This window comes from Gopherus flavomarginatus, chromosome 2, assembly GCF_025201925.1.
Source record: "Gopherus flavomarginatus isolate rGopFla2 chromosome 2, rGopFla2.mat.asm, whole genome shotgun sequence".
NCBI lineage: Eukaryota > Metazoa > Chordata > Testudines > Testudinidae > Gopherus > Gopherus flavomarginatus.
Window position 1 is genome coordinate 152,865,003 of NC_066618.1, and position 26,462 is coordinate 152,891,464.

Sequence of the window (26,462 nt, forward strand, 5' to 3'; positions counted from 1 at the left end):
AAGTCAGGGTGTGTGAAAGGCAGTCGGGGGCAGGAGAGTTGGCTGGTTTGCTCACAGGGCAGCTGGAGGCGCTAGAGGAGCAAATGGGAGTGATGACACCCCAGCTCCATGGTGCCAGCACTGCCAACTTTGCCCATGTCCGTCTCTCTCTAGCCGAGGGCCCCAGGCTTAGCCCTGGCTGGACACCAGCATGCGGAATTCTGCCTGGTGGAAAGTGAGGGGCACCGTGGGGCCGGGTGACTGGCCATGACATGCAGAGTGCGGAGGAGAACTGCCCTGGGAAGGGGCAAAGCCCACTTGGCGTGAAAGTAACCAGGCAACAAGCAGATGGGAGAATGCGGTACAGGATGGGCATGGGAGTATGTGCCCTGTGGGGATGGGGTGCGGGGGCACGTGCCCTGTGGGGATTGGGTGTGAGCCTCTGAGGGGTGGAGTATAAGATGGCTCGTGACCCACAGGGATGGTCTGCGTATAGTAGCAAGCCAATCCAGGCGTTCTCGTTTATATCGGGGGGCAAAGTATGGGGGATGGGCCAGGCTCTGCGTTAATGTGGGGCAGGTGTGGGGCTGGCCAGGAGGGCCCGCACTGACCAAGAGCAGTAACGCTCAGCCTCCCTTTGTTATTGGGCGGGGGCTCTGGCAGCTCAGAAAACAGCTAGAGAAACTAACTGCACCACATCCCCAACTAATCCCTCTCTTTCCCCCGCCTTCCCCCAGCAAGCAGCCAGAGCCGCCCTTTCCTCTTTGTGGGCTGGGCCCTGTGCGGTGCACCCTGCACCCGAACTCAGCGATTGCTCTCGTGCGAGCAGGGGCCAGCGGGAGGGGCCGACACAGTTGCTCTCCTGCGCAGAAGTGAGGGTCTGGTGGGGGGTCACTCCCGTCTCACAGCCCCGCGGCCGGGATCGCATCCTCTGGGCCCACAGCGACCTCCATGCTGCGGTTTGTCGTGTTTCGGTGTGAGCAGAGTTGTTAGTCTCAGTGTCGTTATCATCACCTGGGTTCTCCTTGCCTGGCGCTGTCTCTCCCCACTGACAAAGACTGCCCAGAGGCCTGGGTTTAAGAACAGCATCTCCAAGCACCAAGACTGCCCCTTGTCTGGGAGAGAACCTGCAAGGCACAGGGTCGCCGGCCAAGAACCCACTTTCTGGACAGCCTGACCGCATATAGATCCTGAAGCGGCTGGTTCGACCCTTCCCATTGGTGGGGAAACTTGCCCCACGATGGGCCCTGTGCCTTTGACAAGCAGCACGTACCTGGCCACCGTTTGACCCACTCCAGGACAGTCGCCGGGTTCGATGCCGTCCCAGTGGCTGGCAGGGTGAGCAAACTGGGTCTGCACTTGGCTGACCTGCCCAGAGCCATGAAGAGAATTCCCTTCCCTCAAACTCGTCCCTAGAGGAATGGCTGAGTTTCACAGCAACCCCTATGGCCGCTCCACTTGGCCCTTCCCCACACTGCACATTGCCAATGTGGGGAGGAGCCGACACCTGCTGGACGTCAGCCAGGTTCTGGGTCCGACTGGCAAAGGACAAAGGCGAGTAGAGACTCCCCAGGCTGTTGGTTGCTGGCAATGAGCGGTCGTGACAGGAGGCACTAGCTGCTCAGACTCTCTCTATAGGCTCCCGGGCATGTTGTACACCTGCCCCGGTGAGGGGCTCGTCATGCGGCACCTTCTCTTCCCCTCTTGGGATGGGCCGATGGGACCAGTCTGCTCCACCAGTCGGCCGGCCTGCACAGCACAGAGCAGATAACTGCATGGAGCCCGTGACTTCATTGGGCTAGAGCGGAGCTGTTAGCTGGACCTCCGGGCGCGACGTCTCCTCTCCCCGCCAAGCTGAAGGGCCAACCGCTGGTGTGAGGCCACTGGAGGAAGGCAGGAGCCACATAGCAGTGAGCCCTGCCAGTGACTAAGCCGTCACCTGCTTGGGGTGGGACTCGAATGCAGCACAAGCCCCTCGTGAGGACCATGGGGCTTGGGTCGTGGGCCTACCTGGCTCCGTCCATGAGCAACAGCCCTGGGTGGAGCCGCCCCTTGAGTCCCAGCTCTGGCACTGCGCTGGGCTCCACAGGCAGGAGCAGCGATTCTCCTGGCGTACCAGCGGCACTCACTGGACAGGCCCCCTCATCACTGGCCGAGCCCACAGCTATGGAAGGACCTACCCTGAGGATCGGTCAGCCCACAGGACTAACCTCACCACTGGCCCCAGGCAGCCCCGGCTGCAGGGCCGGCTGATGTCACAGCAGCTCAGCAGCCTGGAAAGCCATCCCCACAAGGTTGAGTTTTCAGGCTGTGGAGGATGCTGGGTGGGTGAACCTGCTGCCAGCTTGGCTGACACAGCAGGGGTCTGCGTGCCGGCACTAAAGGTGGAAGCTGCCTCAGACACAGCCTCAGCTCTCCACGGAATGGGCATAGAGTGGGGAATATGAACCAGCCAGGGCTGGCACTTCCATTAGGAGACCCTAGGTGGTCGCCTAAGGGCGCCAGGATTCGGGTTGCGGCATTTTGTGCACTCCCCATGGGGTGCACCGGAGCTTCCGGTTCCACTCCCGTCGTGCCGCCGAACAAGGACCTTCTGCCGACGTGCTGTGGAAAACAGTGGCAGGCAATTGAGCAGCTCAGTGACTGCCGCTGTCGCCTGCGGCATTTCAGCAGAAGGTCCTTCTTCAGCGGCGCGATGGGAGCGGAACTGGAAGCTCCCGCGTGCCCCGGGGGGAGCGCACAAAATGCTGCTCCCCGAATTCTGCGTAGGGTGTCAGAAACTCTGGCACCACTCCTGGAACCAGCCCCCCCGCCATGGTGTTGTGTACTGTACATTATTAGGTGTTTTACGGTACTACCTAAGGCCCCCTGGCATGGCCCAGGACTGCCTGGTGCCAGGTGCTGTTCATTATTGTGTGTATTACGGTAATGCCTAAGAGCCCCTGGTATGGCCCAGGACCCCATGGTGTTATGCATGCTCCACTATTAGGTGTATTATGGTAGTGGTAGGAAGGGAAGAGAGGCCTCTCTGGCATGGCCCAGGACCCCATGGTGTTATGCATTGTCCATTATTAGGTGTATTACGATATCATGGTACCAGGCCCTGGCCATTAGTAGGTGCATTATGGTAGTGCCTAAGAGCTCCTGGCATAGCCCAGAACCCCATGGTGTTGTGCGCTGTACATTATTAGGTGTTTTATGGTAGTCCCTAGGGACCCCTGGCATGGCCCAGGACCGCATGGTGCCGGGTGCTGTACATTATTAAATGTATTACGGTTGTGACTAGGAGCCCCTGGCATGGTCCAGGACCCTATAGTATTATGTATGGTCCATTATTAGGTGTATTACAGTAGTGGTAGGAAGGGGTGAGGCGCCCCTCTGGCATGACCCAGGACCCCATGGTGTTGCGTATGGGCTATTATTAGGTGTATTATGGTATCATGGTACCAGGTACTGTCCATTATTAGGTGCATTATAGTATCATGGTTTCAGGCACTGTTATTCGGTGCATTACAGCAGTGCCTAGGAGCCCCTGGCACAGCCCAGGACCCATGGTGTTATGAACGGTCCATTATTAGGTGTATTATGGTAGTGCTAGGAAAGCCTCTCCAGCATGGCCCAGAATGCCATGATGCCAGGTGCTGCCCATTATTAGGAGTATTATGGTATCATGGTGTGTGACACAAAACCCAGAGCTTGGGCGTGGCCCAGGTTTTGCACAAAAAAAAAATAAAATCCTGCATTTGAAACTTGTTCCCAGGGCCGGCCCACAACATTTTGGCACCTGAGGTGGGGAGCTCAAATGACGTCCCCCCCCCATGCCCCTTCACTTGAGCCAAAACTTTGAAAGGTCTCAATTCTGCCTTCTTCCTGTTCTATCCCTCTCATGGTACTGCTCTGCTACCTACCCCAATAAAGGAGAACAATGTAAAATGCCTTGTTCAAAAATTTTAAGTAACACTTAACTTTCAAACGCCTGAACAGCAAATGTAACTTTTCTTGTCTGCTTAGTAAACACTGGCATGTTTATCTGTTTGAATAATCAACGTGGTGCTTTCTGTGCCTTCTTGGTTGCCAAGATTTGAACTGTTTTCTGAAGGTGCACAGTCTGGGCCAGCTGCTGCTCTCCTGAGACGGTTGCAAGGCCGACCAGCCTCTCCTGTGTCATTGTGGAGCGTAGATGTGTTTTTATTAACTTCAGCTGGGAGAAGCTGCGTTCTCCACTGGCAACTGTTACAGGAAGTGTTAGAAGTATGCACAGAGCAACAAAAGCATTTGGAAAGAGGGTGGTCATCTTATTTATGCACATATATTCCAGAACAGCCTTTGGCGTTGACCCTGCTGAAAAATGTATCTTGAAAGGGCTTTCAATTCATCACCTAAATCACTTGCATCAATATTGCGCATGTCATCATGTGTCAACACTGTCTCTAGTGCCCTGCATTGCTGGCGTAGGTCTTCTTCAGGTATAGTGAAGAGTTTTGGAATATCATACAGCATCCCAAATATACTGCTGTGTTCCTTGAGCTGCATGAAAAGTTCTTCAGCTGACTGTATTGCACAATCTAGCACTTGGTTAAAGAATTCAATTTGGAATTGTTGTTTGGGATCTCTTATGGGATTATTCCGTGACTCATAATCAAAATGTCTTCTTCTTCGGTGACTCTTGTATTCTTGAATGGGTGGGAAAATAGCTTCAGCGTGAAGTTCCTCTGCCAACTTCTGTGCACTCTTCTGAACATTTTGAAATCCCTCATCTGACCAGTAAGACTTTGCTTTGTCCAGTTGTTCCATTGCTCCAAATATAACAAGGTAAACACTTTGGAGTCTTTTGCCTACAACATTTATTTCAAACAGTAGGTCATGCCACAACACTAAGTCACATAGAAATTTGAAGTTATGTATGTTTCTGGTGATTTCATTTCCCTCTGCCACTGTTCTCCCACGAACAGTTCCTGTCATAGCATTATCCTCCATAATGGCAATTCTGGCATCATCTATCTTCCCAATGTGGTGTTTGATAGGCTTTATCGCCTCCACTCGACTTTCCCATTGTGTGGCACTCAGTGGTTTCAGTGTCACAGAGGATGTTCCCAGATGTTGCTTCAAAATTTGCCATCGATGAGTTGATGCAGAGAAAAATACATAGATGCTTTGAATTACATTTAAAATTCAGCAGCCTCACTAGAAGCTGATGCTGCATCCTGGCCACCAAGTTCAATGAATGAGACCTGCATAGGACAAAAAAAGCTTGAGGGTTTAACTCTTGGATCAGTGTCTGCACTCCTCTGTTCTTTCCTCTCATGTTGGCACCATTATCATAGTCCTGACCTCTCATGTCAGCTATCGCAATTCCCATATCTTCCAGCTTTTTAAGAAGTACATTTGTCATACCAGCTCCTGTAGTATCATCAATGTCAATAAATTCTAGAAAATGCTCTCTGACAGTCACCATTGCAGGGACATTTTCACTAGGTTCTGTTGGTGTTACAAGATGCACTATTGAAGTGATTTGTTCCATACGGCTGATGTCAGGCGTGCACTGCAGAATAACAGAGTAATATCTTTCTGACTTCAGATTTGGCACAATCTTCTGTTTGACTTTTGTTGCCAGTAACTGTATGATCTCATTTTAAATTGTTTCTCCAAGGTAGTGGTGTGTGTACATTTCTTGGGTGGTGACTCTTCTTAGATGAGTACAGCATCAAATTCAGCCATCAGCTCCACAATTTTAAGGAAGTTTCCATTGTTTGGCGCATATAGCTGGTCTGAAGTGTCACGCAGTGCTAGATTTTGGGTAGCAAGCGTTCTCACAATGGCAATGAGCCTTTTCAGAACATTTTGCCAGTAAAGAGACTCTGATGCAATCTTCTCTTGATGCTGATTATCTATGGTGGCCTTTAATTAGTCTCATCTCAAGCTCTTTCCACCTGTGGAATGCTCTCTGATGATTTGCTGCCTTCTCATGACATGCCAGATTTCTAGCCAGGTTTTTCCAGGCCTTTGTTCCTGTAGAACTCAGTGTGGCTGGAACGTTAGACTGGAAAAGTTTGCAACAAAAACAGTATGCAGCATTCTGGGTTTTTGAGTACATAAGCCACGGCCTCTCCACTTTGTCACCCTTATGGATTTCACGCCAGTAATGTGTTGGATGGACACTTCTATTTTCATTGTCTTTGGGGAACAGTGTCTTTGTCACTTGCTGTGGCCCATGCAGTACAAGGAAGTCCCTCAGGCTACTGCTCAAGTGGGTCCACAGTCCTGGATCATCTAGACTTAAGGAACTAAACTCAACAGCAGCTGTTTCTTGTGCCTCCACCACACTCTTCTCTGATCTACACTTTTCTTCAGGAATGTGCATGGTTACAACCATTTGAGATGGAGATATGGATGCTGCAGTAGCTGCCAGGTCACCTGCACTCTGACTAACTGGAAGATCAGGCATCTCCTCACCACTCACATCCTCACTGGGGCCGGAAGGCTCACCGTGAACATTTGTGTCTATGTAACTCAGGAGAGCTCCTTCCTGCTTAGATAGAAAAGCTTCGTTTGCTTTCTTTCTTTTTCTGAATGCTGCCCTAGAGGGGCATTTTCTTGTTTCACTCATGACTGCTGTTCTGGGCCAGCTATTGTGGCTCTCAACACTCAGTTGAAGGGGACAAGTAAGCAGGCTGGTAGCAGGGCCTGAGTGAGGGAAGATATCAGCATCTTAAGGGCCTAACTGGTTCCTACTACTTCAGTTTACTGCCTGTTCTCCTCAAGTGGACTCAGGGAAACAGCAAGCTCCCTGAGAAGCTGGTGTTAATCAGTCCAGGCTCCTGGAGCGTGCTAGAGAGGCACATAAGAGGCTCCTCCTCCTCTCTCTCCCTGCAGCTCCCTGTTATTCCTTCCTCAGTTTGCCTCATGGGAAGGCTGGACCTGCCCGTTCCTGGGACTCCTTTGTGCATCCCTCCGCTCAGCAGCCCACCAATGCCTGGTCTGTATGCTCCGGGCACCAACTGCCAGCCTGTGCCCTAGGGTCAGACACATGGGCCAGGCTCTCAGCAGGCAGCCTGCTCCCCATCTGGCCCGCGCAGGTACATACACACCCCAGTGGAGGGGCCCAGTGCTAAACGCTGCCAGGACAGGACCCCAGCCCAGGGCAGGGGGAACAGTGTGGGGTCATGACAACAGCAGCTGAGTTGGTGGCTGGGCAGATGGTGGCCGGGCGCAGGCGGGCAGGGGATGGCAGGGCAGGGGCAGCAGGCGCAGGTGAGAGGAGCATGAGGAATTGCAGTCACTGGATTCCTGGTGTTTTTCATGCGGCTCCATGCTACCCTCCCCTCCGCTGCATTCGTGTGCCCCATTGCCCCACGATACTCATGTCTTCCCCCCACCCTCAGATGCCACCCAAGGAGCTCGCATGAGTGAAACTCAGCCTGGGGTGGCCTTGCACGATTGCGCTGTGGGAGAGTGAAATGCAGAGCAGGAGCTGATCTCCCACCCTCCCCCCAGAGCCAGCACTAAGAACCTGGGCATTATGCCTACGGTGGGCATTGAGCTGGGCATAGGCTGGGGGGCTCCTTGGTCACAGCGGGTGGTGTGCGATGGGCTGTGTGTGCTGACTGCCCCCCAAGACAGCAGGTGCAGTTGCAGAGCAGGCGGGTGGCTGGCAGGGAGTTGTGGGTGCAGTGCCAGAGCAGGGGGTGACAGCGAGGAGAGGAGCCAGCCGTGTGCATGTGGGATGGCAGCCGCACCTAGGCCCGCACAGGGTGGAGGTTGCAGGGGGCCACCCTGAGTCCAGCCCCTGCAGGCCCTGTTAGGTTTGGGTCAGGGCTGTTTACACAGTCCTGGCCTAGCTAGGAGCAAGGAAGGCAGGCTACCCGGCTGGCACCCATGCCAGGGACAAACGGGGCTGCATAGAAGGCTGCTGGGAGCCAGCCTGTGGCCAACTTGGCTTGGTGCCTGCACCATGGTGGTGGGGTTATGGCCATGCGCTGGAGGGGGGTGGGGTCACTGCGGCAGACAGCATGGCTCTGGGGGAGGGCAGGCCTCCGCATTCTGCTCCACAGCACGGTCTCCCTGTCCCCCTTTGCTCTCCCAGCTGGTGCCAGCCCCCCCTCCCCCAAACTGCAGGGAGCAGTTCCTGTGAGGGACGGGTTTACAGTGTGCTGGGCGTTTTCCTGAGATGTGCAGTGAGTGATCCGGGCTCTTGCAGGGGGTGGGGTGGGAGGAGGGAAGGGCACATCTGATGGCGCCTGGCACCAAACTGAGTCCATGAGAGGGGAAGGGCTCTCCAGGGCTGCAGTGAAACAGCAGGGGTATTGGACCAAGCCAGGGGTGGGCATCTAGCCAGCATGGACACCACACTGAAAGAGAGCAGCATTGCCAACCCACCTGGAGTAGCAGGCCACTGTCCAGGCAGGCTGCCCTCTGGTCTAACCTAGGCTCAGAAGGGGCATCCCAGTGGGTAGTTTCCTACCCAAAGCAGGGGCCAGCGCAAGGGAATAGAACAAAGGGAGGGGGGCATCCAGTCCTACACCCCACCTCTCTCCCAAACCCATTGGATCCCAGCAAGAAGCCAAGGGCTGGGCCTCGCTTTGCTCCCGCCCACCTCTTCTCCTGCATATCTTTTGGGGATGGGCAGGGGGCATAGGCTGCCCATGCAAGGAGAGGGGGGAATTCTGAGGCTGGGGGCTTCCTTCCGCTGCTTGTGCGCCAAACCCAGAGCGCGGGGTGCCCTCTGCAGCTGCATGGGGAAGGTGTTTCATTCATGCCCTTGGTACCCTGTGTTGCATTTAGCTGGAGCTCTGTGCGCAGCCAGGGACTGGGGCGGGTGGGGGGAAATCTCTCTTCTGCATGCCCTTTCAAGAGCAAGCCTCTCCCGGCACAGCTGTAGGCTGAGGAGCTGTTTGTCCATCCCCCAAATGCTGGTGGATCCTTGCTGAATTTCCCTCTTACTTTCTCTTTCGTTTTGTCTGGGCTTCTCACTGTCTTTTCCTTCTTTGCCTTGTAAGTGTAAACGGTGAGTCCGATTTTGGGGGAGGGGAGGGGGGTTTGTCTCGGGAAACTGCAAATAAATTTAAAACACAAATAAAAAAGGGAAGTAGTGAAACGACTGCGACTCCTTCTGTGAGCGAGACCCTTGTGCCCCAGGGCCGGTGCAAGGATGTTTTGCGCCCTAGGCCAATCAGCTTAGGCACCGCAAGCCTGGGAGGCGGGAGAAGTGAAGCAGCCATGGTATGCTTGGGGAGGAGGGGGGCAGGGGTGAGCTGGGGCAGGGAGTTCCCCTGCGTGCCACACCTCTTCCCACTTACTTGCTGCAGGTGGCCCTCCCCTACCCTAGCTCCCTCCGCCTAAGGGCCGGCAGCAATCAGGGCAGCTGAAGATCTGGCCGCCGTGGTCGCTGCCAAAGAAAATGGCACCCCCCAAATCCTAGCACCATAGGCAACCGCCCAGCCATGCCCTCACAGCCCTGGGCTGTGCCACCCTTGGGAAAGGGGAGCCCAGTCCCTGTGCTCTCTGTCCCTGGAAACAGCGTGTGCTGACATCAGCTGAGGCAGACTAGAGTCCCCCCAGTCCACCTGGACGATGCTGGTTAGTTACCTTGGCTGCCTGCCTGCCAGTTTGAGGCTTCAGCCCCTCACCGCAGCCTCTGATACATCAGATACATTATCTGCCACATAATTCATGAGCAGAGGCAGGAGTGGCCTTTTTGGAGGCTCCAGTAGCTGCCTGTGAGCAGTCAGCACTGAGGGAATCAGTTACAAACGGGCTCAAGGGCATAACCCAGAGAGGACCTACATAGCGTTGTCATGGCCCAGCCCTCCTGTCCCCCCTTTAGCATGTTGTGATAGACACCATTGACTCAGCTATAAGAGCCCCATCCCCTCCCAGCTCACCAGCCAGGGTAACTACCCAGGGCCAAGCACCACTCCCAGCAAACCCAGCCTCTCCCTGCGGCACATCCCATTAAACCAACAATGGTAGAAGCAGAGGCTTGTGACATTGGAGGCCAAGGCCTGCTTGGGGCAGGCAGCCCCTGAGGCAGCAGTGGGAGCAGGCCCAGTGCACGCTCACAGGAGCGGGCAGGTGTCTGTATTAAGAGCAAGCAGGAAGTTTCATGCCTGCAGCAGGGCGAGCTCCCTGAAGGTCAAGCCCCAGGAGGCCGCTCTGAGGGAATGCAGCTAGAACAAGAGACGAGGCTGGAGAGGGAAGAGTGAAAACCCACTGCTGGCCCACATTCAACCCCCCTGCCTGAGATCCTGACACAGAATGAGGGAAGCCACTGGTACCCCAGAGGATGGGCCTCACTGAACCAGGGCACAGCACCCGGCGCTCGGCCAGGGCCCGGGAGCGAACGGAGCCCTGGCAGCATGCTGGACTCCAGCACCAAAGAGCCCTGCTGCACAGCTGGTTCAGCACTCAGAATGGTGAAGGCCAAGGGGTAGCTGGGCCAGAGCTTACCCCTTGCCTCATCCTCTCATGGGGCCAGAGTCCCAGGTAGCAATCTCCAGCTCCAAGGCTTAATGGGGCAGAAAGGGGCCCAACAGCTAAGCCCTGCCTGGGGTGGGGGCTGCTGCCAAAGAAATTGCTATAGGGTCACCCCAGGAGCCTGCTGCCTGTCCATCCCCCACAGAACAGAGAACTGAGAGGTTAGATGGATGCTCCCACCCTTGGGCAGGAGCTGAGCAAAACAGGACCTGGGCTAATGCCACCCAAACTGTAGGGAACAAGGGAACTTATGGGCTCAGAGAGCAGTAAGCCTGGTGGCATAGTCCTCACCACACACAAGTGGCCAGGGCACATGGCTTCACAGCCAGCACCAAGCCAGGAGGGGAGCACACTCCCCCAGCCCTGAAAATGGAGCTCCCGCCCATGTAGCACCGGCCAAGGCTGCTACCACAGATTGGGAGATCTGGCAGGCCACAGGCCTGGGTCAGCCCACCGGAGAACCGGAGTACTAATGAGAACCCAAGCCAGCTGAGAACAGTGAGAAGACAACTTTATCCAGATGGGTACAGGCCAGCCAACAGCACGTACAGAGAAGTCAGGCAACAGTTACTAAAACACAGTCTTCGCGTCTGCTAGACGAAGCTTTTCCATTGGAAATGGTATGAGTGGGAGGATGGAGCACAGAGCCAACGTGGCCACCAAACATCACAGCGTCCAGGGACAGGGCTGGGAGCCACAGCTTCTTCCTTCCCATGGGGCTAGGCTCACTCCAGCCCAGTCTCATGCACATGCCCGCCTTACATCTCTCCCTTCATGTGCCAGGCTGCTGGGCTCAAAGGGTAAGAGGTCAATGCCATGGGCCTGGGAATGTGAGGGGCAGGAGGGAGCTCTGACAGCCAGGTGGTACGGCCCAGCTCCACAGTTCCAGTAGGGAGGGGAAGGCAGGTAGTACCTGACCCCCGAGGAGGGTGGCTCTGCCATCCCTGCAGCTGGCTCACTGCCTGGCTGCACAGAGGGCAGTGCCAGGAGCAGGGTGCAGCTGAGGATTCTTCCAAGCAGGGTCTATTCCCAGCAGCACCTACCCCCAGAGCATTACCAAGCCATGGCTTTAGCACCCGCTCTAGTGGCCTTGAAGCCCAGGCTAGATGTGCAGCTTATGGCATCAGGTGGGCAAGCAGCCACACACACAGCTCTGCTGATGCCCCTCTGCCCACTCCCCAATCCCAACAGTCAGCCCATTGTGCAGTGAGGGCCCCCCAGGGGACTGACCAGAGGTGACCGCAGCACAGATTTCAAGCCAGGTCTGCAGAGGGGAGTGAGGGATGGCATCACACCTTGCTAGCAGTGTCCCATGTCACAAACACTCACGTCACCTCTCACGGCACAGCAAAAACTTCCCTGAGGATGGGGCTTCCCTTCTCCCATGAGCAGAGCGAGCCAGGTGCTCAACCTGCCCACTAGAGGTGGCACTGGCACATCCTCCACCCAGTGAGCTGGTGCCTGGAATGCCCTGTTCCTGGCAGCTGCCTCATCTCCCTGGTGCCCCTCCTCAGGTGATTGCTCCCCGTTCAGAGCCCCATCCAAGGACCCTGGTTCCTCCCGACCTGATCCCGGTACATCAGTGCTGGGCAAAGGCACGGATAAGCAAGAGTCAGGTCCAAGGGGGGAGGAAAGTGCAGCTCCACGGACAGGATGGAAGGATGGACAAGGTGGACTCCGCTCAGCCTCCATCTCCATACGGAGAGGGGACGTGAACATCATGTTCTAGTCTTTCCACCAGCGAGACCCTCCCCAGCCACAGCTCACGTTACATCACACACATGGCACAGAGCACACCTGGCACAGCTCCCAGCGCAGAGTGGGAGGCAGCACAGCCCTGGGGGCGAGAGCCACAGGTTAGGATGAAGTAATGGGGATGCTGGCTGACGAACAGCCTGGTGAGGATGGACAGTAACTGACACAGCCCAGGCACCCATGGGGGGGAGAGATCTACCAGCCCCTTGGCAAGGAACAGGGTGAAAGCAAGGCAAACCAACAGCCTCTCCCCCTGCTCCGCACCAAATGGCGTCCCCCAGGGGCTCTCTCTGCTCACTGCCGGGGCGGGGAGGCAGAGTCCCTGCAGCAAAACTCGATGACCTTGGCTTGGTGGCACCTGGTGGGAAAGCGCTGCCATGAGTGCTGACTCCCCAGCTGAACACGGGGAACAATGGAGATTCCAGGCCTGGCTCCCTCTGGCTGGCTGAGACTCCAGTCGGAGCACCCCTGCTGCCCTGGGAGCAGCAAGGCTACATCCCACAACACTGAACCTGTTACCAACGCTCCTCAGAGGTCCATATCAACCGGGCCCCGCGCCCAAGGAGTCAGTCGCTGGGTGGGTAGGACTCGGAGGCTGAGCTGATGAGCCCGCAACGTTGGGCAGTGGTGCTGGCTGGTCTCAGTTACTGGAGTCCCTCTCTAGTGTTATGACTGTAAACAACAACGTGACCAGAATGCAGTCTGTGTCTGATCTCTGGAGATGAGGAGTGAAAGCCGCTGGCCAATCCAGCACTGCAATTACAAGCCAGATGTCAAAGCAACAAGCCCTTCAGGCCAGAAAGGGCCGGCAGGAGAATGGTCACACTGTCTCTTCAGGGCTGACCTTGCCGGCCTTTCTGATGAAGAGCTGTTTAACTAGACGGCCCCGGGGTGCCAAGAAAGCCCTGTCCCAGCCCCACCGCCCGCAGAGGTGCAGCCTGGAACCGGGGATGCCCACCCATGGGCGGTCTCTTTTTGTCCCATGTACTTTAAAGGTCTGAAAGTGAGTGAAGGCCAGGCAGTCAGGAGCAGCGGTCTCAGCTGGCTGGGTCACATGATCTCACAGCATGAGTTCTGCTTTCGGGCCTGAAAAGCAAAGAAGAGCTGAGATGCTTCTTGTTGGAGTTCCCCTCTGGGGACAAGCCGAGAGCCCGTGTACTGGGCTCACAGCTGGCTCCTCCCAGGCCAGCACCCTGCAGTTCGTGTGTCGGAGAGTCAGAAAGATATCTGTCTAACCCTGCCCACTACCCCTATGCTACAGGGCCAGCGAGTCAAAGCAGCGGTGGGACAGGCGGGGTTTGGATCTGGAAGGGGGTGAGCCATCCAGGGCTTGTGACCCATCCAAGGGGTTTGAGGCTCACTAGCAGAAGTGAGCCCAGCTGCAAGGCCATGGCTTTACAGGGGGACACTGGCATTAGCTAGTTCAGTGCCCTCCACTCCAAGTTCCACCCCCCTCCCACACACATTATCCTCTTTTCTATTAGGAAAACCCCCTCTCACAGCACTTCTGTAATGCCTGGCCACCCTGCCTTGGGACACCACTGCCCTGTCAGCTCCTGAGTCAGCAGCTCAGTCAAGATGCTTCTAAACCCCAGCAGGATAGCCTGTGCTGTGTCACCAGCTCCAGCTTGCTGGAGCGAGGCAGAGGGAAGGGTATTCCTAAGAACCCTCCACCTCTGCCCCTCCCACCAACACCGACCTCGAGGGTCATCCACAGACTCACAAAGGGAGCCTGCACACAAACCGAGCACGTTAACTCCACCTAGAAGTCACTATGCTCTTTGGAGCAGGGACCAGCTTTGTCCAGCACCTGGCATGATGGGGGCCGCCAGCTCCATGAAGAGGTCTCCCAGGCACTGCTCCTTGCAAACAATAAAATGGCTGGAAGCCAAGGTAGTTCACAGAGCCCTGGCACAAGGGGATGCTGCACTCTGAGTAGTTTAGGAGCTCATTGCAGTGACAGAAGTGGAAATCCCTGCAGTCCAGAGCAAAGCTGCAGCCTTCTTGCCAAGGAGAAGTGCACTCCTGGCACCTGGGACCAGAGAGCAGCCCTAAGGCCGTCACCATCTCTCATCATGGTTCAAACCTCTCCTCCGCCACTTCCTCCACACTTAAGCATTCACTCAGACCTAAGCTAGATTCAGCCCTAGCCAGCCAGCCCCATATCAGACACTGGGGTAACATCTGAGTAACTACTTAACAAGGTTTATACATCTGCAGGTTTTGCCCAGGGTGAGTAAGTGCTGGCCCAGCCCAGCACACAGCTGCCCTGGCTACCCCTCCCAGCCGCCTCATGCTTGTCAGGTAGCAGGGCTGCCGAGCCCCAGAGGCACTTACAGTTTTGTAGAAGTGTTTGGAATGTAGCCCAAGCACCTCCGACTTGGCCACCAAGTCATCCAGCTTCTCCCCACGCTCCAGCAGAGACTCCATGGTGTTGTGCTGCAGAGGGCAAGTAGTAACACCAGCGCTGAAAACTCACACCTCAGCCAGCTGCAGTTACGGCACCAGAGCCGAATATTTTCAGTTTGTCCCCAGCTTGGCTATTGGCCCCTTCATCCCCAGAGCCCTCAGGGCAGCTCTCCCCAGTCTGTGCGAGAGGGGAGAGTGAGAAGCAGGCGATGTCCAATCACCACGCAGTTAGCTTCCACTCAGGATACCGCATTGCATGTGTGAATGGTGAGGTCACCCCACCCGCCCTGGGAGGTTGGGAATGTCATGATAAAGAGCACAAAGAGGCCTCGCATGGGCTTGTGACTTCTTGGGTCCCTCAAGCCTCTGCTTTACAGGGGATCCTGACTTACTAGTCTGTCCCTGTTAGAGAACAGGGGATCCAGTGACCTTTGGCTCTTTTCCCTTGGTGCCCTGGCAGCCCGATACCTGGGACTCAAATGCAGCCCCGCAGTCCAGTGCTATGTGACTCAGTCTGCCTTATGCAGTCTATGGACTGATATCAAGCTAACTTCAGACTAACATCTGCTTATTTCCAAGTAATGGCTGGGAACCCACTCAACTCATGACAGTGAAGGCAACCCAGGAGTACAGGTCAGTCTGGAGTTGGGTTCAGCTGACTTCATGACTGGAGACAGGGGGTGCCCTGGCCCTTTGCTGCTCCCAGGAAGCCCTCCTCGCTTCCTCTTGCTCCGCACACAGCCCTTACCAGAATGATTTTGGTCTCGTCCAGCTCTGCCTGCACTTTCGTCATAGCGTCTGCCTCCCGGGGATTCTTGGAGAGCAAGAACACAGCACATTACACAGGACACACTATTCCAAGGACAGGGAGCTCAGCGTCTGCAGGCCCATGAGCCCAGATGTATCCAAGCCAGAAGCTGGACTTCCCCCTCAAAGCACTCCAAGCACTGCATGGGGACAGGGAGACCGTCTTTTACACTGCCAAAGATACAAGCCTCTGTGGACACTGCAAATAGAGCTGACATTTGTCAGAGGGATTTGGGGGTTCCCAGCTAAAGGCCTTCCTCACACTCCCAGTAAGGCCTAGAGGACAGGAGCAGACTGCAGAGCTGGTCTGAACAGCTTATGTTCTTATGTAGGAAACAGACCTCTTCATTCATCGCAGGCACTCAGCCAGCCCCTCGCTACAGCTGGTGTACTGATCCTCCGCATCCCGAGAGGCAGGACAGAGCTACGCGCCCCATTTTACAAATGGGCAACTGAAGCCCAGCACTTTAAGCGATTTGCTGAAGCTCACGCTGGAAGTCTGGAGGGGTAGGGAGCTGAATCCAGCACTCCCAAGTTCTAGGGCAGCAGCCTACCCACTAAGACCACTCTTTTCCTACTGCTTCTCTGGCTTCTGACATCCAGTCAGTAAATGCAGGCCATACCTGATATTTACTAAGGTAACCATCCAAGGCTGCATAGTTAATCGTAGATGGAGATCCTGAGGGCCAGTCTGTCCTATTGACCTGCGTGGAGAACTCATCCAGCACCTGCAATGCAAAGCAAACCCAAGGCTGAGCACCCAGCTGTCTTCCCCACTCAGACACCCACAACGGGGCTTGAGATCTCAGGATCGTTAAGAAAGAGTCATTCCCTGGCATCCTACTCTGTCAACAGAGGGAAGGGGGTGCAGACCCAACTCCTGTCTCGCAACCTACAGAGGAATGCAAGCTGGGAGTACATTAAGTGACCCATGAGGAGACAGTCACTGGAATTCAGATAACATACCAAGGACTTCCCCTCTCCCAAGTACCCCATGGTCTTCGCTGACCTGCGGGACACCCTGGCATCCAGACGCATGACTAACAGCAGCGACCGTAGTGGAGAATGCAGACAGAGGCCATGCAAGTTGTGATACAAGTCGGACAGGGCTGTAACACCCAGGCACCAGTTCTGGCCACTCAAAAGCCTGGGCCAGACTGCAGAATGTTTCTGTGAGGACAAATACTAAATATCAAGCTAAGAGCATTAGACCCTTCTTTCTGGGGGTATAACCAGGACTGAACCCAGGTCGGACAAGGTAAAATGCATTAACCCATTGCATCACCCAGCCCATGAAGAAGTCTTAGGCCTGATCATCATGTAGCTAATTTGTGACAGTAATGTCAGCAGACGAGAAAAGATTTGTAGAGTCTCAAATGCCCAAGCAGCAAGTTGCTTTTCAACTAAAAGGAAAAAAAATTCAGGACTATGAATAGACAGTCAAAGTCTCCTCCTGCCGTGCATCATCCCAGCCACACGGCTCATCTCGGAAATAAAGAGAACCCTAAATGGAGTTTACCTTCTCCAGCAAGGTGAAACACACACGCGGTGGATACTCATTGTCTGCGATCACCACTCCAGCCAGTCTGTCATTTCGCACATACACGTGGCAGAGGTATTCTGAACCAAAAACCAAGTGCAAAGGTTTCACAGATAAGTGCAAAACATGAGGTCATCAAGCAGCATTCAGAGCAACCCACATGTAAAAATCAGCCAACTGTCATGGACTAGCACTCCGCTGTTCAGACGAAGATCCAGGGTTCACATTTTGGCAACACTTAGCTCAGAGACAGCATGTGGGTTTCACTAGGAAGGCAGCAGAAGGGGATGCAATGTATTTCTCCCCAGGGAAGACCAGAGGCAGAGCACACAAGAGTGCTGAGTGAGTTAGATCATTTCTGTTCCCCCCTGGCACACATGGAACGTGACAAATGTAACCAAGGCAGAGCGTGTACAATCTAAGTCAAACAAAGGTGAGGAAGGGAGGTAACATACAACTAGGCCATTCAAGTTGTTTGGGTTACATGTTCTATTGGTTCTGGGGGGTTAATAGTTAATGACTATTACATACTAGTGTAGGTAAGGGGGCATGAGAAGACAGATTTAAGAACATTTGTAGCAAGGAGATGTGGCATACGGGGTGTTCCAGGACTAGGGAGGTGTACGGAACAAGGCTAGGAGTCAGGAGTTTGGGCAGACAGAGGTGATGGCAGAGAGAAGCGTACGAATGATAGGATAGAAAGACAAGGGCTGTATCAGGTGGAGCATTGCAGTCCACAGCCTGGAGCACAGAGACATGGAGTCTGAACTCTACGTAGAAGCCACCAGCAGAGGGATTCCAGTGGGGTGGGGTGAAAGTAATGGCAGGAAGATCTGAGCGGCTCTGTGGGCTGGAGATGGGAGTTCAGGCAGTGCCCATGAGGCTAAGTTCAGTGGCAAGGCTTGTGTGGAGTTAAGATAAGGTGAGGCAAGAAGCTCAAAAGTAGCATCTGGTTGTCAGGCAGGTTCCTGTGCTTACTTGATTTTCCAGCTGGGACAGCAGAAGCGCCAGTCAGCATGTGACTTGGCTACAGTCCAGTATGGATTGAAATCCAGACTCCCTCCCACCTCACAATCTTTTGTGCACCTCCTGGCCCAATGGAATCAATACTGCCGATCAGAGACCAATATGGTTACTCAGGGAACCCTGAGTTTAGTCTATAAATGGAGGAAGTTCCCAGATACACACACAAAAGATAGGCATGGTTAACCCTTTGGTGCAGATTTCTCATGCATGTGCCACAATGCCATTAGAGGATGTCAGAGCTACTTGGGCAGAGGAGAGGACATGACATCAGCAACCAGGAATGCTCAGTACTACAGTAGTAGTATGTGTGGCTGTCACTGAGGAAATTACTATAAGTCATGCCACACCTCAGGGTGGATGTTAAGAGCCGGCCATGGCTCATCCAGCCAGGGCTCCAGATGTCCATTTTTCATTGGGCATTAAGTGCTTTGCAATTTAATCAAGCAATTTAGGCCAGATGTTTGACTAATCCTGCATGACTTGCATAGCCAGAGAAACAGCTCCCGGCAATGGCAATGAAAGGGAGGGGGACAGTAGCCAGCAACAGATTCTCTGGAAAAGCAGACGCCCAAGGAAAAGAATTAAACTCTCCAAGGCATATAGCTCCTCTGTATCTTGCAAAATGCAGAAAATCTGTGTTCCGGTACATTATCCGCCATAACCCTGCGTGCTCAAGGCCCTTGTGTCCTCTTACCTTGTTCCTTCACTGACGCTCGGCTGCCCAGCACCGACCGCTCTACAATCAGCTGGCTCGTGAAGGTCATGAATTCCTGAACACTGCAAACACACAACATTTCATTATTTAAAATTCTCTTACAATAGCATCTCCCCACCCCCAAACAGACCTATCGCCACAATGATGCCAAGAACAAAGTAATTTTGCCAGCAGTTGCTGTATTAACTCACTGCAGAGCATGTGCTAGTGGAAAAATTGTGATGCAACCAATAAAAAGGTTTCCTTTAAATCTTGCATTCAAGGTAGCACTTAAGATATTGCCTTGATCACTTTGAGAACCGGGCCAACTAGCAGGAGCTAACTACAGACCCAGACCGCCAGTGTCAACTCTGCTGATTAACACAAATTAACTCATAGGTCATTGTTACGACCCAGCTCTACCATACTCACTCCAGTATGTGTACTATATGGAGCTGAAGGGCGAGGGCTCTGCCTGCAGCGTTTCCCATAGACAGGGCTACACTGAAGGTAATGCACCTTCACTGCCTAGCATTAAAAGGTGTGCATGATGCCTCAGTGCTCATCCTAGCCTACTCTCTTAGGCATGCCACTGAGCAGCATGTGGGACACAAGCGGTGGTCTCCATGAAGAGGGGCTTTTTCATGCAACGCTAAGACATTCTGCTTTCTTATATACTGTACGCAAGTTTCTTTTTCGATCCAGCCCCAGTACTTACAATGGTTCTCTATTAACTCCTACGGTTGTGCAGCGGCTTAGATATTGGGAACACAGGCGGTAATCAGGATTACTTTAGAGTAGGCGAACTACAGGTGAAGTGGCAGGGAGAGGCCCACTTGGCCAACCAGTCCAGCAGGAAGGACTCTAAAATATCCTGTCCACAAATGTCTTACCATGACACCTGACTTTGGCACGGAAATCTCATTAGACCATTCCCATCTCATAGCTTTATCAGCGTTTTCTAATATCCAAGTTGAATTTGTCCTTCATTAATTTAGGAACTAAGTAAACTGATACCATGAAATTTAAGATCTGCCCCGGTGCGTATCTAAAGAGACCTGCTGATTTTAGTCACTAAAAATTAATTGCTTGTCTTTACTCCTGAGAGCCCTAAAGTGCCAAGATTTTTCAGGGAGAGTGAATGGAATTCAATCCCTTCTTGTGCATCACTGGAATTTACCAAGGTCTATTCACTTGACCTTCCTTGGCTTTCCAGAAGCATACGGTGCTGTAAAGGTAGCAGAGAGCCTGTTTGGTCTGCAGAATCTTTATTACTGGGGATGATGCATGGGAAAGACATGCTGATCCCAGAGCAACTTTGCAGGGGTGGAGTGCAGAAGAGCAATTTTAGTGGTAATTGAACACCTGCTGCAGAAGTCTTCATTATGAACATGGAGGAGCCCCAAAAGCTATTTCTCCTGGTTTTTACCCCAAGTAAAAGGAGGGAAGGAAAAGACTTACTTGCCTTTAAGGGGAGGGAGAAGGAAAAAGAATGTGAAAGGCCACCGTCATTTCAGTTTAAAAACATTCAAGTGCCTTTAATCTTTCCCTTAGTCTCAAATTATTTTCCTCAAAGCTGTCTCCAAATTGTATTTCCTCTTGTTCTGGCTTTAAAAGTGCACTGCCAAAGCAGTCTCGCTAATGCAGCGTGAAGTAGCACTAAAATAGGCATGTCATACATTCACCCTGGTTGAGGTTGATGATACAAAGTTAATAAAGATAGTCAAGACCCAAGCAGACTGCAAAGAGCTACAAAAGGCTCTCTCCAAACTGGATGATTGGGCAACAAAATGGCAGATGACATTTAATTTGATAAATGCAAAGAAATGCACATTGGAAAGCATAATCCCAACTATACATATAAAAGTATGGGGACTAAATTAGCAGCCACCACTCAAGAAAGAACTTGGAGTCATTGTGGATACATTCACTCAATGTGCAGCAACAGTTAAAAAAGCGAACAGAATGCTGGGAATAATTAAAAAGGGATAGATAATAGGACAGAAAATATGTTGCCTCTATATAAACCCATTGTACGCCCACATCTTGAATACCACATACAGATGTGGTCACCCCATCTCAAAAAAGATATTGGAATTGGAAAAGGTTCAAAAGGGCAACAAAAATGATTAGGGGTATGGAACGGCTTCCGTATGAGAAGAGATTAACAAGCCTGGGACTTTCAGCTTGGAAAAGAGATGGCTAAGGAGAGATGTGATTGAGGTCTATAAAATCATGGCTGGTGTAGAGAAAGTAAATCTGGAAGTGTTATTTACTCCTTTTCATAACATAAGAACTAGGGGTCACCAAATGAAATCAATAGGCAAGAGGTTTAAAACAAACAAAAGGTAGTATTTCTTCACACAACACCGTCAACCTGTGGAACTCCTTGCCAGAGGATGTTGTGAAGGCCAACCCATAACAGGTTTCAAAAAAAGAACTAGATAAGTTCATGGAGGATAGGTCCATCAATGGCTATTAGCCAGGATGGGCAGGGATGGTGTCCCTAGCATCTGTTTGCCAGAAGCTGGGAATGAGCGACAGGGGATGGATCACTTGATGATTACCCGTTCTGTTCATTCCCTCTGGGGTACCTGGCCCTGGCCACTGTCAGAAGACAGGATACTGAGCTAGATGGACCTTTGGTCTGACCCAATAGGGCCATTCTTATGCATTTTGGGGGCCTGCACAATATACTCTGACTGTGCAAAAATCTAGGCTTTCATTTCAAAAGTACATTATTTCTAGACCTCTCAGTTATAAAAATAGCCTTGAAAACATGAACTAGGAATAAACCAATAGCCCTGTTTTGAGTCTGCAGTCTGAAACAATTGCAGTCAGAGGTGTAAACCCACTCCTCCATTTAGAACCCTGCAAGCAGCTGTGAAACTGCACTGGCTTCTGTCAATTTCACACTGCTCCTGGTGAAGACTAGGAGCATAGGCAGGCACTGGAGTTAGTCACAAGGAAGCACCATGCTTCAGTTAGCTGAATCCGACACTCCAACCAGTTGTCAGGCAGCTTTGGAGGGCTGAGAAGAGAAATTCTCCACCCTTTCAGCGACTGGTTTGCATGGGGGAAGGGGTAGGATGTGGACCTTCACATTTAGCAGACACCTACTAGTCAGACATATGAAAGATGGTGCTTCTAAGCAAAGTCCACCAGGCCAAAATCCCAGCTATCTCCCTCTTCCTAAGGGTTTCAGGTGCAGAGATCAGCAGGTTCTAGTCAGAGCACAGTCTCGAATCCCACCAGTGAGGCTACAGTCTAGCTACGAATCTGGCAACTTCAAGCCTCACAACTGGTTTTGGTGGGACTATTCTCCAGGAGTAAGACACAGATTAGAACAGACTAATTGATCAAAGGTAGCAAGTGTGGCCTTTATGCAATGCTCTCTTCCCACCAGATGCCCATACTGTATTTTCAGGTATGCTACCTGGCCTTTTTGAGCAAGTCAAGTTAAAAAGATTCTGGAAAGGATAATTGACATTCCCCCATAGCTCCTTTATTGCTGTCTTATTCACCCATCTTCCCCCATCTCACAATAGCTCTCCTCCCCTCTTTCAAGCTCCAGTACCCAGAAAGCTGCCTTTATAACAAATCATTCTCAGCAGTTCAGACCATAAGTTCTCTTTAAATCCAAGTTGCTGCAATGCATTCCACACTTAGACAGTTTCTACACTCCCACCTCTACGGGATACAACTTAGATGAAATATATGGATTAATGCATATTATAGTATTATATTAATACTGATATAAAGTGACAATATTAATGTGTAGTAAGCCACTTTGTTTTACCCATCTTCAGTTATTAAAAGTGAAAGTTTTAAGTAATCAATTCATTTGTTACTATTTATGCCATTTACGTTTTGCATGACTCCCAGTCTGGGACAATGGGAACTAAAACGTCAGTTTCACTTTCAGATTCTCAGTACTGCAACAAAAAGCTTCCAAAACCTGCAGGGAAAGATTTGTTTAAGAACATGTTCCATCAGCACTTGAAATGAAGAAAGATTGTAGAATCATTCCTATTGGTCTCAGGTTTTGTAATACAGGCTGCCAGCCGATGTTTGAATTTGAAATTCCAGGTGTGTGGGTTTTTTAAGGAATAAGTCCAAGGTCTGATTATAATACAACACAAAACAAACCTAATTCCTGGTGATAATTCTGATAAAAAGATGAACATGGGGCATTAAATGAGATGCCATGTGAGGTACCTGATCACAGTCTCTCTCTCCCTCACTTACCCCCTCCATGTTTAATTATGACATTTTAGTAAGTCTCATGAACGACATCATTGGACTACATTGCCATGAATTAAAAAAAGCATTTAAACATTCAACATTTAAAATCCCAGTACCTTTCCAGGATTAGGAGACACTAAAAACTTAAGACAAAATTCAAATTTTAGGCCAAATTTGTTAATCCTTAATACTGCTTGCAAGTATTTACACACTGAATTCAAAGGGGCTACTTGTGCACATAAGGGGCTACTTGACACACACGTGTTAGTTTGCAGGATTGGAGTTCTTGCTAGTATAAGATTATGCATATGCAAAGCAATCAAATTAGTGAGGCAGGGAAATTTTCCCCACAATTAAGGTTTTTTTAAATGAGTAAGAGAAAACTGCCTGTAGTTTATGCCATCTTTGCATCTGAGTGGGCTTGAGTTAGGGAAGATACTTCCATGACTTCCTGCCTGGGATTCTACTAGTGTTGATCAATTTACATTGAGGTGATTGTATTTTTTGAAAATAAAAAAAACTTATTTTCTTTAAAAAAAATCCTAAATTCCAATGAGCAGCCTGTTGTAGAATGCAGCAATGATTCTGGACAGAAATTGTAGGATCTGTGACTTTCTCCTGCACCTGTGATTTTCTTCTGTCTCTGACTTTAAGGCAGTTCTTCCGAGAGGATTTTATTAACTTTATTTTAGTTAACAAATTGCAATTTCCCCTCATGCATCAGCCCTCGTAAATGCAAGACCTCTGGTCATGCCAAACAGGGAAAATATGTAATGATGTCAGAGGAGTACAGCTTCCTTAGGCACAGGTAAAAATTGCAGCAGGAGCACTGAAGTGCGTTTGTTTAATGCTTATCTTTTAAAAAAATCCCCCATAACATAATCCACCATGAAGCAAAAGCCCCATCAGGCCTAAGTGTCAAGCAATGGCCAAGCTCCAAATCTCAGCTATTTTTGTTGTAACCTTGGCAAAGGAAGTAAAAAATTATAAAATAAATTAACAATGGTATTTCTCCTCCAAACTAATTCTGCCCCCTCCCCATCAGAACCATAGAACAGAGAGTTTGTGTATGCTTTAAATGTCACCTTTGGGTAAACAACCAAGCATGGAAAATTTCAGTGCAGAAGGCAAATGTTTCTTAAAATTACGAGCATCTGAAACCAGGAAGTTAGAAGGGAAGTTGTTTTGCAGTCAAGCACTTGCTAATACAACTACTTTTTTCTAAAAAAGGTTTAGGGGTATTACCCCACCTTAATGGTTGGGGGCACTTCTAGTGCAGGTTAACTGATGTAAGAGCAATATTGCAGAAGAGTACCAAATACAGATTATACCCTAATGCTGAGAGCACCGTGAATCACCAGAATGACAAGGAGCTGGGATTAGCATTTAGCTTTGAGCACTCTGACCTCAGCCATCAGCAGTGTTCTATGCACAACTAAACACCTTAAGCAAAGGTGACATGCCAGGCCTGTATGATACGTCATCACAAATGGGAAGATACTAACAATTGCTAAATACAAACACACTGATCGCTCCAGCTGTCACAGAAGCCCAGCTGAATTGATAAAGCGAAACCCACAAGTTATCTCCCATTTGTTTTTCAAGTCTCTTCATGAGCTGAGAAGCTTGTGAAACTTAACAGATCTTTTGACACATTATCGATGACATAGATTACAATTCACATCAGTATATGCTCTCTTATTTTGTATGCCCCACTGAATCAGCCTTCTAAAACCTGCAAAAACACACCAGCTTAGGCACTGATCTATTCACAGGCCTTTTGCTGTGACGATAAAAAACCCATCTTATTCACCAGTTTAAAAGCTCACTTATACTGGATGTTCATTCTGTCCATCTGAGGTACCTCTATGGGCCCCATTACTGTATATTTGAACGCCACACAACTTTTAATGCAGCTACCCTCACTATGCCCCAGACGGACAGACTATTCCACTGGGGATAAATATTTAACTAGTCATTGGGTATGAAAGACAGAATTACTCTGCAGCCTGAGGCTTCGAGCACCCACTTGGGAGGCAGGACACCTGGCAGGCAGACCCCTTGCTCCAGCCAGTGTGTCACTCTTTATCTACAGAGGAATAGCTTCAACTGAAAAACTGAGAGAGCCCCACAGTAGAATACCCCATAGCTCAGGGGTTAGAGCACCTCCCAAAGAGGTGAGACACCTCTGTTCCAATCCCATTGCCCCATCGGGCAGAGGAGGAATTGAACTGAGGCTTCCCAGATCCCAGGTGAGTGCTCTACCCACTGGGCTAAATGTTATAAGGAGAGTGGTATGAAGACCACCCCCTCTTCTGGCCAGATTCTGAATGGGACCTAATCCAGTAGGCAGCCTCTGAGCTTGCTTACTGGACTGGCTCCTGAATTCATGATAAGTGTTTGTTCCCAGTCTGTGAAACCAAGACTGATATTTAGGCACCTCCCTACCTTTGTGGATCGACCTACGTGACTTGCCCAGGGTCACACAAGGAGTCTGTGGCAGAGCAGGGACTGGAACCCCAGTCTCACAAGCCTGTGCACCAACCACTGATTGCCCTTATGGAGCTATCTGTTCCAGCCGGGGAGGTGGCCACCCAACACAGGGGAAAGAGTTCCCCAGCCGGGGCCGGCGCCTCGGGGACCCACCTGGTTTTCTGGAAGAAGCTGAACGAGGACAAGTCGTAGGCAGCTTTCAGCAAGTGCACTTTGGAGTCGCCTTTGTAGAGGACACTTAGGCTGTAAAGCTTCATCCTGGCGCTTCCCCAGCAGCCGCCTGAGCGAGAAGGAAGGAGTCAGGGCTGGGGGACGGGAGAGGCCCAGGAGACAAGCCCCGACCGCCCCCTTCACACACACACACCCCCGGCCCGTGTCGGGTGCCCGAGGATCCCCCGCTCCCAACACCCACAACAGAGCAGGACCTGGCTGCGGCCTGGCCCTGCGCGCGGGGCTCGGAGACTCGGGCCCCCCCGCGCGGCCCCCTCACTACCCCCCGCCTTCCCCAACTGAGGGCCCGGCCCCGCCTTCAGGGGCTCGCTCGCTCGCTCCCTCGGACCCGGAGGTCGGTACCGGGCAGGTCCCGCCTCCCTCCTGCGGCTCCGGCGGTTGCTGCGACTGACTGGGCAGTGGGCGGAGAAAGGAACCGCCGCGCCCCGCTGACCCGGAAACAAAATTGTGCTGCCGGAAGTGCCGGCGTGAATCAATGCCACGGAGCGCTCTCGTACTGCGCATGCGCCCGGCCGCTGAGGGCCCCACCTAATAAATATCTGCCGGACAGAGAGCTTTGACGCCCCACCCCCGCTCATACTGGACAGCCAATGAGCATCGCCCTGGCATAAGCCCCGCCCATAGAGGGCGGGGCTAGTGAAACACACACACACACACACCCTCCTCCTCCGGGGTGTGGGGCGGGACGGGCAGCTCCCAAGGGGGCTTGGCAAGCCCCAAGGGGGCGTGGCAATGCAGCAAGTCTAAGGCCATGTCTACATCTAAAATTTTGCAGCACTGGTTGTTACAGCTGTATTAGTACAGCTGTAT

The 26,462-nt window shown here is 51.9% G+C and overlaps 1 protein-coding gene across 2 annotated transcripts; it reads right to left on the reverse strand.

Moving 5' to 3' along the window:
- Positions 1–10,946: 10,946 nt before the first annotated feature.
- On the reverse strand, positions 10,947–26,107 carry YKT6 (YKT6 v-SNARE homolog). 2 transcript variants are annotated; one of them, XM_050937592.1, is made up of 8 exons: positions 25,995–26,107; positions 25,575–25,701; positions 18,684–18,766; positions 16,943–17,043; positions 16,047–16,151; positions 15,365–15,430; positions 14,545–14,646; positions 10,947–13,293 (listed from the first exon to the last, which is right to left on the reverse strand). In XM_050937592.1, the coding sequence occupies exons 2-8, from the start codon at positions 25,676–25,678 to the stop codon at positions 13,258–13,260; spliced, it is 597 nt and encodes a 198-aa protein (XP_050793549.1). In that variant the 5' UTR covers positions 25,679–25,701; positions 25,995–26,107; the 3' UTR covers positions 10,947–13,257. The 2 variants fall into 2 exon arrangements, with proteins under 2 accessions (XP_050793549.1, XP_050793550.1); XM_050937593.1 differs by having other exon boundaries at positions 25,981–26,080.
- Positions 26,108–26,462: the final 355 nt, after the last annotated feature.